Here is a 17,194-nt window from a genome sequence, read left to right as displayed (position 1 = left end):
TATATGTCCTTTGTTAGTTTCTGGGAGCCCAGGATGCCATCTATATTCCTGATCATTGTTTGCCAAGATACTTTTTTAATTATACAATGGCGAGTGAATAAAGCCACCTTAAAGATCTGCAGCTGGAATGTGAGAGGGATACACAACCCTATTAATTAAAAATTTTAATTTCCTAAAAAAGGAGAATGTTCACATAGCAATGTTGCAAGAAACTCACCTGTCTATCAATGAACATTCGAAGTTAAAGCGTGATTGGGTAGGACAGGTGGTTAGCTCTTCATTTACGAGTAAAAGCAGGGGGGTCGCTATTTTGATCAGCAAACACCTGCCCCTGTCTGACATTGTAACAAAGTCTGGTAGATATGTGATGCTAAGGGGCTGCCTCCACGGCCAGGCTGTGTCATTGATGAATATATACTTTCCCCCAGTACAGTCCACTGACTTCATCTCACAGGTCTTTTCTAAATTTTCTGACTGGATTGGTCACATCACTGTAATAGCTGGGAATTTTTTTTTTTTTTAAGTATATTTTTTGGGCTTTTATTGCCTTTATTATTATTATTATTATTATAGTAACAGCTGAAGATAGACAGGAAAGGGGGGCAGAGAGAGGCCGCAAAGGCCGGATTCGAACCCTGGGCCGCTGCAGCAAGGACTCAGCCTTGGTACATGGGTCGCCAGCTCTACCCACTGAGCTATCCGGGCGCCCATAGCTGGGGACTTTAACTGTTATTTTTCGTCTGCCGTGGATAGGCTTCCACCAGTGCACTGTCCATTGTCTAAGAGAGCCAAAGCTATTTCAGACACATGCAGCGAGCTTGGCCTTGTCGATGCTTGGCGTGTGTTGCACCCTATAGATAAAGAATTCACATATTACTCAACTGTACATTAAACTAGCAGTAGAATCAATTTTTTTTTTACTCCTAAAACTTCACCAAATAATGTAAAGTTCTGTAGTATCGGGGACATTATTATATCGGACCATGCTCCTTCTTTTTATATAGGTTTTCAGAGCAGACCTTGGAGATACAGACCTTTCTTAAATCATGACCCTAATTTTGAAATTTTTTTAAGAGAACAACTTAATTTCTTCTTTAAAGAAAATAAGACCCCTGATGTGTCCCTCTGTCTGTTATGGGATACTACAAAGGCTTACATCTGTGGACTTGTTATTTCATATACAGCTAGACAAAAGAATACCAGTCGAAAAGAACAGAGAAAATTGGAGCTGGATCTTCATGAACTTCTGACTGAATATAACTCCTCCCCGTCTGAAGAGCTGAGAAATGATATTCAAGAGCTGTATTCAGTTACTTCCTAATAAAAAAGCACCAGGCCCCGATGGTTTCTGTGCAGAATTTTATAAAAAGTTTAATGCCATTTTAGGGGATCCATTGTTTGAAATCTTTCAATTCTCATTCGAGGCAGGAGCCCTCCCTCCTTCTCTAATGGAGGCAAATATCTCCTTAGTACCAAAAAAGGGTAAAGCACCGGAAGAATGTTCTTCATATAGACCCATATCAGTTTTGAACTTAGATATGAAGCTGTTAGCAAAGGTCCTAGCCCTGCGTTTGGAGAAAATCCCCCCAATATCATCACTAATGATCAGACTGGGTTCATTCGGGAGAGGTATTCTTCTCATAATGTAAGAAGACTGATCAATATTATTCAGCACTCCTCAAATAGCTCTGAGGCTTTGGTTATTTCTCTTGACACAGAGAAGGCATTTGACAGGCTGGAATGGCCTTACCTCTTCTCCACACTTCATAAATTTGGTCTGGGGGATGATTTTGTAAAATGGATCCAGATCTTATATACCTCACCTCTATCTGCTGTAATTACTAATGGGCTCAGGTCTAGTAATTTTAGTATTGAACGAGGCACCAGGCAGAAAACAGCGAGATTTTTAAACGCTGGGTTTTATTGCTGCGCCAGAAACTGAAAGTGAAACTTATGTCCATTTCCTCCAGCCACTTTCCCTCCATGCTTTTTTTTCGACTCAACAGTCAAGAAAGTAAAAAATTGTGTCAACATCAGTACTACCAGGATTTTCCTTTATTAGGCCTAATATATGGCCCCCCTCGTAAAGCCTTGGCTACCCTCTGGCCACCCCTTGTATAAAAGTCTAGTTCCGCCACTGCTGGAGGGGGGCAGGGGAATAGCGTCACTCGTCATGTTGAAGATGCCTACATACAGCATCCCAGATGCAGAGTTCGCTTTCCAATACATACTCCCTGAAACTCTTGTTTATTTATTTATTTTTTGCTTGTTTGTTAGTCTGTTTATCTGTTTGTTATTTAATTTTAACGTTGGTCTCATTACTTATTGTTTTTAGCTGCCTGTCTTCACCTTGTGTTGTTTCGATGCTGTACCTGTCCGTTTCTGTTGTTTTGGTCTTTTTGTGCTTTGCAAAAAAAAAAAAAAAACTTTTGAAAAAAAAAAAGGTCAACAAAAAAGAAAAAGAAAAGATAACTGTGCCTCACCCTCTGTCATCCTCCACTTGCACCCCTACAGAGGTGAACTTAGATGGGTCCTCTGGATCCGGAATCTCCTCTGGTCCATCCACCTATAGGAGACAGACAGGATAAATACCTAATAATCATGACTAATAATAAATAAATAATAGCAGAATAAAAGCATGGTAGCTATTTTTTTTATTACTTTTTTGAGTAAAGAGGCATACCAATTACAACTAAATATCCAAAACTAAAGGTATTGTCATAAGGAGGACAGCACTGATTAATTTAAGGTTATACATATATATGAGATTGACAGCATGAATATAGCAGCAAAGAACTATTAGGTGAGAAATAGTGATATTACGGCTATTTCTGGTTAAACAGAAGGTCTATCTCTGTAGGGCTCCTCTCCATAATGCTGTCAGACACAATCTGAGCCTGTCAGTGGCAAAACAACAACTTTTAGTGGACGTTCTTGCATTTGTCTCTTAAGATTAGCTAACAGTACATGGCAGCCATTGTAGCCCGCTTCACTGCTATTTACTTATAATAAAGCCCACGCCTTACTATGTCAGAGCTTTCTAAAAGTATTCTTGATTTGGGGAGGTAATAGCGACTTTTAAGTAGAAATGAATTAAACATAGATACACAGGCTCTACATAATAATTAAGTAACTGAAGTCCATCTCTTCCTCTGGCCTCCACCTCCACTGCTGTCTCATAAATACCTGGATGCCTATGGAGAGACATTTGCCCTTCCTGAGTGCTTCTTTCCTGTATTCATCACGGTGGTCTTCAACAACTGCCCTCCTGGACAGGGCTGAGGGGGTGGGGGTGCTGACTGTCATGGTGCTGTTACTGACGTGCTGACTGGCTGGTCCATGGACCTACACAGGAATAATGAATAGAGACAAAGTATTTTGTGAATACAATATTCAGAAAAGCAATGAAAATTAAAGCTGGAAGCAGCGATGAATGGGCCCTCTCAATCCATGCAACTCAGGGTGTGCTGCAGCCGTGTCATGTGCTGGCGTAACACGTGCGGACCACAAAATGAAAATTTCACGTACATCAGATAAAAATTGCCACACAGCGCTTACTTCCTGTTGCCAGTAGGTGACGCTATCACTATATCTGAATATTGTCATGTAGACGTGTTCAGGGAGGGACTCTTATCAAACGTGAAGTTTCATTAAGATTGGACCATGTACACTGAAGTTATGAGGACGTGTTCAGGGTGGGACTGTTACAAAATATGTGAAGTTTAGTGGAGATTGGACATTGTACACTGAAGTAAACTAAGTAACTGTTTTATGACGATGGGCACGCCATTCGATGTACATTTACAAATAGCACAACCTATAAAGATAAGAAAAGATTGGAAAACTGTACAGAAGACAGGAGTGCATTAATGTAATGCATATATACAGGGTGGGTATGAGAGTCAGTGACAGTGGGGGGTCCGGGCCTTGTTAATGAGGCCAGCTGCAGACTGGAAGAAACTGTTTTTGTGGCGAGAAGTTTTGGTCCTGATGGACCGTAGCCTCCTGCCATAGGGGAGAAGTTGAAAGAGTTTGTGGCCAGGGTGGGAGGGATCATCCACAATCTTGCCTGCACGCCTCAGGGTCCTAAAGACGTACAGGTCCTGGAGGGATGGCAGATTGCAGCCGATCACCTTCTCAGCAGATCGAATGATACGCTGCAGTCTGCCCTTGTCCTTGGCAGTGGTAGCAGCGTACCAGATGGTGATGGAAGAGGTGAGGATGGACTCAATGATGGCGGTGTAGAAGTGCACCATCATCGTCTTTGGCAGGTTGAACTTCCCCAGCTGCTGCAGGAAGTACATCCTCTGCTGGGCTTTCTTGGTGAGGGAGCTGATGTTCAGCTCCCACTTGAGGTCCTGGGTGATGATGGTACCCAGGAAGCGGAAGGACTCCACAGAGTCAACTGGGGAGTCACACAGGATGACGGGGGCGGGTGGGGCTGGGTTCTTTCTAAAGTCCACAACCATCTCCACTGTTTTTAGAGCGTTTGGCTCCAGGTTGTTCTGACTGCACCAGGTCACCAGATAGTCTGGATGGATCTCCCATCTGTAGGCGGACTCATCTCCACCAGAGATGAGCCCAATGAGGGAGGTGTCATCCGCGAAAATCAGTAGTCTGACGGACTGGTGGCTAGAGGTGCAGCTGTTGGTGTACAGGGAGAAGAGTGGAGTTTCCTGTTTCCTGTCAGACAGGAAGTCTGTGATCCACCTGCAGGTGGAGTCAGGCACAGTGAGCTGGGAGAGTTTGTCCTGTAGCAGAGCTGGGTTGATGGTGTTAAACGCAGAGCTCCACAAACAGGACTACATCACTTACTAACCAGTTATTTAGGATTTGTCAGTGGTTTGTAATATCATTTAGAAATTGTATGTAAAAACTATTTAGATATACATTTCTGCATGCACTTGCACATACATGTATTAATGATTAGTGACTGTGTTAGCAGATGTTCCATAAAAAAACTCACAAATTCCATTTCCAATGGATGTCCTATAAACAGTTATTAATGCAGGAATTCATGAATTGAGGCAGTTACAAAGCACTTACTACTCGTTAATTAAATATTTTGCACGAGCTCATCTAAAGTGAGCACTATCTATAGCTTATAAAGCATTTACAAATGAGATATAAAGGCTGACAATGTATATAGGCCTAGACTATCGGGGGATTTCCCATGGTGCACTGAGCTCCTCCCTTCCTCTCTCTTTCTGCACTCATTCATGTTCCATTAATGCATGTTACTAACTTCACTTCTTCCCCAGAGTTCTTGTGCTTTCTCGTCTCGCAGGTTCTTGTCGATCCTGGTGGAGCCTCCTGCCATGGTCCTGCTACATTGCCATTGCCAATACTGTTGTTGCTGTGCACCTGTCTGTTTGTCTCTCGCTCTCTCTCTCTCTGCCTCTCTCTCTCTCACCCCAACTGGTCGAGACAGACGACCACCCACCTAGAGCCGGAGGATCTGTCCTAGGTTTCTGCCTTTTAACAGGCAGTTTTTCCTTGCCCTTGTCGCCAAGGTCTTGCTCATGGTGGTACTGTTGGGTCTCTGTAAATAATGTTATAAAGAGTTCGGTCTAGACCTGCTCTATTTGAAAAGTGTCCTGAGATAACTTCTGTTATGAATTGGCGCTATACAAATAAAACTGAATTGAATTGTATTGAAGGCTTAAGAGAAGAGAAGTGATACTTTAAGCATCCAGGCTTAAAGAAATTAGGAATTGAATTGCATGCCTCGAGACTCACAAAATGTTCAGTTATCTTAACAGACGAAGGAGAGACACAACACAAAGGGATATAGAACATATTGTATTGATATTTACTGCAACTTCCCAACATATAATATATATAAAGACGAACAAGGGTGGTTTATGAAGACATGCTATTGTTCTGATCTTATCTGTTTGGGACGTGTACGTTGAGCTTGCAGTCCCGCTCTCAGCGCGTCATCAACGTGATGACGGTGGGAGGCGGCAACATTTTACGTTCATATTTACGTTAACTCTCAGAAGTTTCTGACAGTGCAGCCAAGAGAAGCACCGAGAAGTCAGGCGGACACGGGCCAATAAGAATGGCGGTGTGGGGATGGATACATTGGAGTCGGCGGCCGTCAGCGGCACTAGTGGTGAGTATGTGTCTTTGTTTGGTAGCACACATTATGGTTGAAAGCTAACGTTAGCTTGTCAGCAGCTGCAGGTGTTTGCCCTCGCTCCCCGACTAACGTTACTACCGACCTGCCCCCGGTGGCTAAGCCGACCTTCCGCTGCTAGGCACTCACCTCGCCCGGCTAGACGAGATTAGACTGACTTAACCGCGGCGACAACATTACAAGTTAAAAAAAAACTTTTAGGAAAAAATTCAAAGTGATAATGATAAATGCAGGCAGGTCGGCTTAGCTACCGCGGGTCAGAAAAATGCGTTATAAATGATGAATTCAGTATTTATTAATGCTTAACTAATGCTTAATAGTGTGTACTCATTATAAAGTGTTACCCTTGCTCCTTCTGCAACCATAACTGTCTGAGTTTGGCTGTGAACCAGGGTTTGTCGTTGTTAAAGGCATACTATGCAGTTTTCCGGTTTTGTCAAACAGCTACCCCTAGAGTCGCTGCGGAGTACTTGTATTTAACGTTAACTGTCGTAAATACCACTCACCAGAGCCGTCTCTATATACGGCTCTGTGTCTCTGCACTCACAGCCTGATCCCCTCCCCCCTGTATACCGGTACATGTTCAGTAGGATGGAAGCGTCAGACATCGAACAGGCAAAGATAGACTCCGAAGATGTCTACTGACCAGGTAACGTCTTCCATTGAGGCTGCTTCTTATGTCGCTGATGTATGACATCGCGCCGTAAAGCAATTTGTGATTCTCGCGAGATTAGGCGGGGCGCCACCTTTCAGACTTGCATTGCTGGTTCTGCCAGCGGCGTCCCTCCCCAGCGTTGCTATCAGTATGATACACTATACTACGAGTTTGTTTACCATCGAAATGACTTCGAAGCTGTTATATTAAGGTACAAATCTTGCATAGTATGCCTTTAAAACTCACCCTGGTGCGTGATGGTATACAGCAGTCCTCACAGAAGCTGATGTATGATGTCACAGCCTCTGTGTACTCATCCAGACTTTCTGTAGCAGTCCTGAAAACATCCCAGTCCGTAGAGTCCAAACACGCCTGGAGATCCTCCGCAGCTTCACTGGACCACTGCTTTAATGTCCTCACAACAGGTTTACAGAGTTTTAATTTCTGCCTGTATGAAGGAATCAGGTGGACCATGATGTTGTCAGAGAGGCCCAGTGCGGCGCGAAGGACAGCGTCATAAGCTCTGCTGACTGTAGTGTAACAGTGATCCAGTATGTTCTTCTCTCTGGTCGGGCATTTTATAAACTGTTCGTATTTAGGAAGATCGTGACTGAGGTTTCCTTTTTTAAAGTCACCAAGGACAAAAACTAAGGAGTCCGCGTTAGTCCGCTCCACACACAATATCTGGTTAGTGAGCATGCGCTGTGCATCCTGCATGTTGGCCTGCGGTGGAATGCAAACACCGACCAGAATGAATGAAACGAACTCACGGGGGGAGTAAAAAGGTTTGCAGTTTATGATCAAATATTCCAGAGTAGAAGAGCAGTGCTGTTGGATCACTGTCACATCATTGCACCAGCTACTGTTGGTATAAAAACAGATACCTCCACCCTTCGATTTGCTGGAGAGTTCAGTGTCACGATCCGCTCTGAGGAGTTGGAATCTTGCCAGCTGCAGCATCCGGTATCGATCCACCCAGCCACGTCTCCGTGAAGCATAAAACAGAGGATGAAGAAAAGTCACTGTTTTTCCCCAGAAGTAGCTGAAGTTCATCCATTTTGTTGCACAGTGAACGCACGTTGGAGAGGAATATTCCAGGTACCGGAGTTCAATGTCCGCGCTGGCGGAGACGCACAAGCGCACCGGCACGTTTCCCTCTCCTCCTGCGTTTCACTGCGTGAGCAAGAGTGAGTGCACCTTTGACCACAATGTCCAATAATTCCACGGAAGAAAGAAGAAAAGTGGGAAAGAGATCAGCTGGAGTTATTCCCCTGATGTTCATGAGCTCTTCTCTAATGAAAGAGCTTGGGGTATCACAGCCGAAAACTGAATTAACACACAAAATAAGAAAAAACAAAGCACACCAACACGCCGAGGCAACCGTCCATGGCGCCATCTTAGGTCTATAGTATGTATAGTATATTCATTGTAGCTTAAAGACTGAGAGCCTATGAAAGACAGTGCGGAGTGGAAGAGAGAAGGATAATGGCCAGCCAAATTTCAGAGGTGGCCAGTTGCACTCTAGGCCCCCTCTCTGGACACACTCCTGCTTGGGAGTGAGAATGGGCTGCTATTACAAAGATACAACCCGTTTACTGCACAAAGCAAATATGGATTTGTACATTAACAACACTTGATAAATAAATAAATAATACAACAGCACTAACCTGTGCATTAGCAGCCTCTATGGCGGCTGTCAAGGCCTTCATGCTGTCAATGCTTTCTGTTGAGTTACTAAGCCCTGATTGGATGGTCATGTCGCCTCTGGGTCCCTCCTCTTCCATGTATGCATCCTGGTTAGAACATGGAAGTCAGTTTAGTAACATGGAACATTGCTTTCAAGACAAGGACATTCATATCACATATTATCCTTTTAATTTTACATGAAAAAAAAAACAAAAAAACAGCAGACCCATGACTAATGCAGGCCCCCTTGCCCAGCAGGAGCTGATAATATTGATGTGCTGAGATGCATCATAATTGGGGTATAGAACACATTGACAAGACATCAGGAAACCTCAACAATAGCTCATTTTGTGTGTAAATGTTATCTATTTATTCATTCATTCATCAATCCATTTACACACGTGGACAAAATTGTTGGTACCCTTCCGTTAAAGACAAAAAAACCACAATTGTTACTGAAATAACTTGAAACTGACGAAAGCAATAATAAAGTAAAGCTGCTAGCAGTGATGACCCGCAACAAAGGGCCGCGTCCGTCCATCGTAACTGCAGATGCCATAAATCAGATCAAAATCGCCACGCAACGCTTACTTCCTGTTGCCAGTAGGTGGCGCTCTCACTATTACTGAATATTATCACATAGACATGTTCAGGGCAGGACTCTTATCAGACAAGTGAAGTTTTATTGAGCTCGGATCATGTACACAGAAGTTATGACAAATCCCTCTTTCATGGCGAGTAGTTGAAATTCCACGCCACGCCACGGACACGTTGTTTGACGGAATGTCGTAAATAGCACAACTTTTAATCGTGAATGTCTTTAGATGGCTGTGTCCAAATCTGAAGTCAATCCGATAAATTCCCTAGGAGGAGGAGTTCAAATACAACGTGTGCAAACGTTGTTGTGTTGTGGTTCAACAGAATCATTTTAAAAAACAAACTAATGAAACAGACCTGGACAAAAATGATGGTACCCCCAGAAAAGATTGAAAATTATTTGACCATAGGGACATGTTAAACTAAGGTGTGTCCTGTAATTAGCATCACAGGTGTCTTCAAACTTGCAATCAGTCAGTCTGCCTATTTCAAGGGTGAAACATAGTCACTGTGCTGATTGGTATCATGATGTGTATCACACTGAACATGGACCACAGAAAGCTAAGGAGAGAGTTGTCTCAGGAGATTAGAAAGAAAATTATGGACAAGCATGTTAAAGGTAAAGGCTCCAAGACCATCTCCAAGCAGCTTGATGTTCCTGTGACTATAGTTGCACATATTATTCAGAAGTTTAAGGTCCACGGGACTGTAGCCAACCTCCCTGGACATGGCCGCAAGAGGAAAATTGATGACAAATTGAAGAGATGGATAATACGAATAGTAACCGAAGAACCCAGAACAATTTCCAAAGAGATTAGAGGTGAACTCCAAGGTCAAGGTACATCAGTGTCAGAGCCCACTATCCATCGCTGTTTGAGCCAAAGTGGACTGAATGGAAGACGACCGAGGAGAACACCACTGATGGAAGCAAATCATAAATTAAAGCTGCAAGCAGCATTGGGCGGGACCTCGCACTCAAAGTAACTCAGGGCATGCTGCGGTCGCATCACGTGCCGTCATAACACATGCAGACCAAAACATGAAAATTTCACGTAAATCAGTTCAAAGTTGTCATGCAGCGCTTACTACCTTTTGCCAGTAGGTGGCGCTATTCCCATATCTGAATATTGTCATGTAGACGCGTTCAGGTCGTGACTCTTATTAAATGTGAAGTTTCATTGAGATTGGACCATGTACACTGAAGTTGTGAAGACGTGTTCAGGGTGGGACTGTTACAAATATGTGAAGTTTAGTGGAGATTGGTCATTGTACACTAAAGTTATGAGTACTATCTGTTGTATACGGGGAGATGCAGCTCCATTCACCAAACGCGTGGATATAAGGTTTTTGAATGTGCGACAAACGATGCGGGAGTTATTAGCCTAACGAACTTTGCTTAAAAGTAACCCGAAAGCGACGCATAGAATATCAAATTTTTTACCTGACTTTTCGTATATGTTCAGGGGGGCATAAATGCAGTCGAAGGGGCTAAAAATAATAGCCTTAACATATTAATAATATTAATCCTTAATAATAAGGATAAGAATTCTAGCAAATACAATAGGGACCTCCAGCAGTCGCTGGTTCGGTCCCCAAAAAAACGAGAGGGGAATTTGCCAAAATGCATATTGACAAGCCACAAGGCTTCTGGGAGAATATCCTTTGGACAGATGAGACAAAACTGGAGCTTTTTGGCAAGTCACATCAGCTCTATGTTCACAGACCCAAAAATGACGCATACAAAGAAAAGAACACCGTACCTACTGTGAAACATGGAGGAGGATCAGTTATGTTTTGGGGCTGCTTTGCCGCATTTGGCACAGGGTGTCTTGAATCTGTGCAGGGTACAATGAAATCTCAAGACTACCAAGGCATTCTAGAGCAAAATGTGCTGCCCAGTGTCAGAAAGCTTGGTCTCAGTCGCAAGTCATGGGTCCTCCAACAGGATAATGACCCAAAACACACAGCTAAAAACACCCAAGAAAGGCTAAGAGCAAAACATTGGACTATGATCTAAATCCTATTGAACATCTGTGGATGGAGCTGAAACATGCAGTTTGGAGAAGGCACCCTTCAAACCTGAGACAGCTGGAGCAGTTTGCTCACGAGGAGTGGGCCAAAATACCTGTGCAGAAGTCTCATTGAGAGTTACAGAAATTGCTTGATTGCAGTGATTGCCTCAAAAGGTTGTGCAAGAAAATATTAAGTTCAGGGCACCATCATTTTTGTCCAGGCCAGTTTCATTAGTTTGTTTTTTTAAATGATTCTGTTGAACCACAATTCAAAAGCAGTGTATGATTTTAATTAGTTAATTTTCAGTACATTTTAATTTATTATTACTTTTGTCAGTTTCAAGTTATTTCAGTGACCATTGTGGGTTTTTCTGTCTTTAACGGAAGGGTACTAACAATTTTGTCCACGTGTCTGTATTTGTTGGCCAAGACCTCCTGTGTCTTTCTCTGTTAGCATCTTCTTTGCTGTTGTCGGCATTTGTCACCCAGCTGCTATACGACAACAGTGTGTATGGCCACTGTGTCAATAAAGAAAATGAAACACACATGACCTGAAGCGCTTTAAAGTCTCTCCTGTAATGGAACCAACATATTATTATGCCTTCAGTTATCATGGCAGCCCACTGGCAGATGCAGACATAAAATACAATGATTTTTAAAATGTACACATTTGCTGCGCAAAATAAGAAAACTGCTGCTGATAGGATTTTTTCGCTGGTGTCTGTTTCTCTTTGTTCTTCACAAATTTGTTGAAATGATCGGGATGACAGCCCTTAAAGTAAGTTATTTTTATGAAAGTCACTTTTTGTTATTCTGCTGAAACTTTCACTATATCCTGACAGTAGTACATGAGAGAGATAATCTGTGAAGAAAGCAGGTTACTCTGGCTCCTAACGGTATTTGTGAGAATCTACCGGGCCTGAATGAAAACAAGCAATCAGAGCTGGTTCACTTCTACGGTTACAGGAACACTGATGGAACTGAGTCATCATTACTAAGTGTTAAGTGTTTTCCTGGCATTGACCGCTGCTGTGCAACCAGTCCATTGCAGTGATAAACTCAGGAAAGCTTCAATATCAGTATGAGTTGTGACGTTTTATTTGAATAATATGATGGTCAACTGGCAAGTACCAGTTAAATGAAGGGATTCTGTTATTTACATCCTGCTACCTCACACTTTATAATGAGTACACACTATTAAGCATTAGTTAAGCATGAATAAATAATGAAATCATCATTTATAACGTATGAATACACATTAGTATGTAGTTTATAAACAGTTAAAAATGTTTTATTCATCATTGATAAGCACATTAGTTATGGATTAGTAAATACTGAATTCATCATTTATAAAGCATGTTTCTGCTGTAAATACTCATTACTATGTGGTTTATAATCACAGTTATAAATGTTTTACTCTTCATTAATAAGCTCATCTATAACGTGCTAATGATTGCATTTTCATATTTTATATATGATGGATTCAGCATTTCTAAATCAAGTATTACATCACTTACTAACCAGTTATTTAGGATTTGTCAGTGGTTTGTAATATCATTTAGAAATTGTATGTAAATGATGAACAAACTATTTAGATATACATTTCTGCATGCACTTGCACATACATGTATTAATGATTAGTGACTGTGTTAGCAGATGTTCTATAAAAAAACTCACAAATTCCATTTCCAATGGATGTCCTATAAACAGTTATTAATGCAGGAATTCACAGTTACAAAGCACTTACTACTCATTAATTAAGTATTTTGCGCGAGCTTATCTAAAGTGAGCACTATCTATGGCTTATTAAGCATTTACAAATGAGATATAAAGGCTGACAATGCCTCGAGACTCAAAAAATGTTCAGTTATCTTAACAGACGAAGGAGAGACACAACACAAAGGGATATAGAACATATTGTATTGATATTTACTGCAACTTCCCAACATATAATATATATAAAGACGAACAAGGGTGGTTTATGAAGACATGCTATTGTTCTGATCTTATCTGTTTGGGACGTGGACGTTGAGCTTGCAGTCCCGCTCTCAGCGCGTCATCAACGTGATGACGGTGGGAGGCGGCAACATTTTACGTTCATATTTACGTTAACTCTCAGAAGTTTCTGACAGTGCAGCCAAGAGAAGCACCGAGAAGTCAGGCAGACACTGGCCAATAAGAATGGCGGTGTGGGGATGGATACATTGGAGTCGGCGGCCGTCAGCGGCACTAGTGGTGAGTATGTGTCTTTGTTTGCTAGCACACATTATGGTTGAAAGCTAACGTTAGCTTGTCAGCAGCTGCAGGTGTTTGCCCTCGCTCCCCGACTAACGTTACTACCGACCTGCCCCCGGTGGCTAAGCCGACCTTCCGCTGCTAGGCACTCACCTCGCCCGGCTAGACGAGATTAGACTGACTTTAACCGCGGCAACAACATTACAAGTTAAAAAAAAACTTTTAGGAGTCGTGAATTCCTGCATTAATAACTGTTTATAGGACATCCATTGGAAATGGAATTTGTGAGTTTTTTTATAGGAACATCTGCTAACACAGTCACTAATCATTAATACATGTATGTGCAAGTGCATGCAGAAATGTATATCTAAATAGTTTGTTCATCATTTACATACAATTTCTAAATGATATTACAAACCACTGACAAATCCTAAATAACTGGTTAGTAAGTGATGTAATACTTGATTTAGAAATGCTGAATCCATCATATATAAAATATGAAAATGCAATCATTAGCACGTTATAGATGAGCTTATTAATGAAGAGTGAAACATTTATAACTGTGATTATAAACCACATAGTAATGACTATTTACAGCAGAAACATGCTTTATAAATGATGAATACAGTATTTACTAATCCATAACTAATGTGCTTATCAATGATGAATAAAACATTTTTAACTGTGTTTATAAACTACATACTAATGTGTATTCATGTCAGTAATACTTAACTAATACTTAATAGTGTGTACTCATTATAAAGAGTTACCCAGCAGTATGCACAGGAGTAGGGCTCAAACCAGTTCTGAACAGTGGTCACAGAGAAGAGTCAACAAACTGACCCAGTGATGTCAGCGACACTGCAAAATCTATCCAGAGTCTGCCAACATTAGCCATAAGAGACTGACTCAGTGGTCTTTGCTATTACTGATGTTCTCAGGAAATCTATTGTCTTGTTATACTAATATAATCTGGGTAGTTTCTTTTAATTTTTTTTTGAAAAGGACTGTGTTTTTTCAAGCATCTTGGTGCAGGTGTCCCTACCTACAGAGTTGAGGTGGTGTTCTTCTTTCCTGTCCAACAACCTGAACTACACACTTTAAAGGTCTAGAGTGTATTTAGTGGTATCTAGGGGTGAAGCTGCAGCATGCAACTAACTGAATACAGTTCAGCCTTCCAATCATGTAGGAGAAACTACTGTGGCTGTGAAACTCTTAAAAGGCCCTATGTATCACCACTTTATGTAATAACACTGCATTATCTAATTAACAAAATGTTTTACATTTTCACTTACGTAATAACCTGCTGCATTTTGCATGAACACAATATGTAGTACATCTTCCTGCATTTTTCAGATTTTACTGTAAATTATTACATATTGTGCTTTTATCATGAAAAAAATGTCATTATGTAATAACCAACCAAATTGGATGCCTTCATCTGTACTGATTTTTATATTTTTAACAATTAAAGCTGCAGTAGATAATTTTTATAAAAATAACTTTTTGTCCTTTTTGCTGAAACTTTCATTTTATCCTGATAGTAGTACCTGAGACAGATAATCTGTGAAATTGTTGATTGTTGAGTCTCATTCCCAGGGTATCAAATGCAGATGCCTAGGGAGCCTGGGAATACAATCAACTATCTTTAAGCCTCCAATACAAAATGTCTTTATCTCTTTCTCTGGCTTTTATTTCTAGCAGGGTTGACTACTGTAATGGTCTTTTGACAGGGCTCCCCCCAAAAAACATCAAAAACTTCCACTTATTCAAAATGCTGTTCATAAAAAAACTGCAACTCCCAGATTTTGTAATCGCCACCACAGTATGTAATCATTCATTACAAAATGTAGGGAAGTTTATTACATACTGGGTTCAGGCTTTTTATTACAAAAAGTTATTATATAATGTATTACAAAATTACCTATCTAAAGCCAGTGTTTGGTTTGTCCATTCAGGGCTATTGTAGAAACATGTCAGACTCCGTAGAAGAGCACCCACTCCGTAGATAAGAACAGCTCATACTAAGGTAACGAAAACACAATGATTCCTATTTGCAGGTGATGATACACTAATGAAAACATACCTATGAATATTATATTCCATTTCTAACAATAGATCCTCCTAAATGTTACACACTGGACCTTTAAAGTATACCTTTACCCTTATCCATAATGTACATTATTTTACAGCTATATGCTCTGATGTTCTCCATTATAACTACATGAGGGGCAGATTGAAATAGCGCATAGTGTTTGTGCAGTACCTGAGCGGACTCTGTGCTGCTCTGGGCTGTGATGGAGATGTACGGCTTGGAGGCTGTGGAGCAGGTGGAGGTTCGGGGCGGCACTGGCGGAGGGGTTTTCTTATAGGTGGTGATACAAGATGAAACTACAAAGAACAAAAAAGAGGGAGGGAAAAAAGGAAAAAAGGAAAAAAGACATGTTAAAATCCTATGCTGTATAAGTTGAACTTCCTGACACCCGTTTTGTACTTCTACAGGTGTTGATACACATCAAGATTTAGCAGTTTAATTTTAAGACGGCAGCAATGTTAACTGCATATAAACTGCAGCGACATGCAGATATTGGACCCTTGTACACAGACTAATTGACTCTGACCAGAAAAGAAAGACAACATTTCCTTTGACCTGTTTGTTTTCCTGTCCTTTTCTATATATTTAATAAAAGAGGGAGGTAGAAAGTGCTCCTCAGAGGACACATGCCCGTAAAGCAACACAATAGTGAGCTTGATTAAAACTCTGTCTGTATTTTCCTCTGATGGTTCTTCATTTCAGTCAGGACACTATGGTCAAGTTTTAACAGTTATTACAGCAATATATGTCTGTTAGATCTTAGTGTCGCATTTGAAACCATTGACCATAATATTCTTTTACAGAGACTTGAGCATCAAATTGGCATTAAAGGAACCGCACTAAGCTGGTTTAAGTCATATTCAGATCGTTCTCAGTTTGTACATGTTAATGATGAATCTTCCATAAATACTACAGTTAGTCATGGAGATCCACAAGGTTCTATACTTGGATCAATTCTATTCACTTTATATATGATACCCAGTTATACCTGTCAATCAAGCCCAATTAAATGAATCAGTTATCTAAGTTACAAGCATGTCTTAAGGACAGAAAATCCTGGATGAGCTTGCAATTTTCTGATACTAAACTCAGAAAGAACTGAAATTCTTGTACTTGGCCCCAAAACTCTCCAAGACCCACTGTCTAAAGATATAGTTACTCTAGATGGTATTACCTTGGCCTTGATCAGGACATGTCCTTTAACTCCCACATAAAGCAGACCTCTAGGACTGCCTTTTTTCATTTATGCATATGACAAAAATTAGACACATCCTGTCACTGACGGATGCAGAAAAACTAATCCATGCATTTGTTACTTCAAGGCTGGATTACTGCAACTCTTTATTATCAGGCTGCCCCAATAAGTCCATTAAAACGCTCCAATTAATTCAGAATGCTGCAGCACGAGTACTGACAGGAACTAGAAAAAGAGATCACATCTCTCCTGTACTAGCTTCTCTGCACTGGCTCCCTGTAAAATGTAGAATAGAATTTAAAATCCTCCTCCTCACCTATAAAGCTCTTCATGGTCAGGCCCCGTCATATCTTAAAGAGCTCATAGTACCCTATTACCCCACCTAGAACACTACGTTCTCTGAATGCTGGGCTACTTGTGGTTCCTATAGTCTCTAAAAGTAGAACAGGAGCCAGAGCCTTCATCTCAGGACACTTTTCAAATAGAGTAGGTCTAGACCGAACTCTTAATCACTGCTCATTGTCCCCTATCGTTGTTGTTGTCGTCGTTGTCATCTTCTTCATGTTCATCATCATCA

The 17,194-nt window shown here is 41.1% G+C and overlaps 1 protein-coding gene across 8 annotated transcripts in view; it reads right to left on the bottom strand.

Annotated features, from left to right (window-relative positions):
• LOC127369612 (disks large-associated protein 1-like) overlaps positions 1 to 17,194 on the bottom strand; it is a 152,260-nt gene that overhangs the window by 22,552 nt on the left and 112,514 nt on the right. For all 8 annotated transcript variants that reach the window (XM_051411178.1, XM_051411171.1, XM_051411195.1 and 5 more), the window contains 4 exons: positions 15,594 to 15,718; positions 8,465 to 8,590; positions 3,187 to 3,345; positions 2,484 to 2,566 (listed from right to left, as the gene is read on the bottom strand). In XM_051411178.1, the coding sequence (XP_051267138.1) occupies positions 2,484 to 2,566; positions 3,187 to 3,345; positions 8,465 to 8,590; positions 15,594 to 15,718 (493 nt within the window). The remainder of the gene's footprint in view (positions 1 to 2,483; positions 2,567 to 3,186; positions 3,346 to 8,464; positions 8,591 to 15,593; positions 15,719 to 17,194) is intronic.

This window comes from Dicentrarchus labrax, unplaced genomic scaffold (genome assembly GCF_905237075.1).
Source record: "Dicentrarchus labrax unplaced genomic scaffold, dlabrax2021, whole genome shotgun sequence".
NCBI lineage: Eukaryota > Metazoa > Chordata > Actinopteri > Moronidae > Dicentrarchus > Dicentrarchus labrax.
This window is presented reverse-complemented; position numbering and strand designations above follow the sequence as displayed.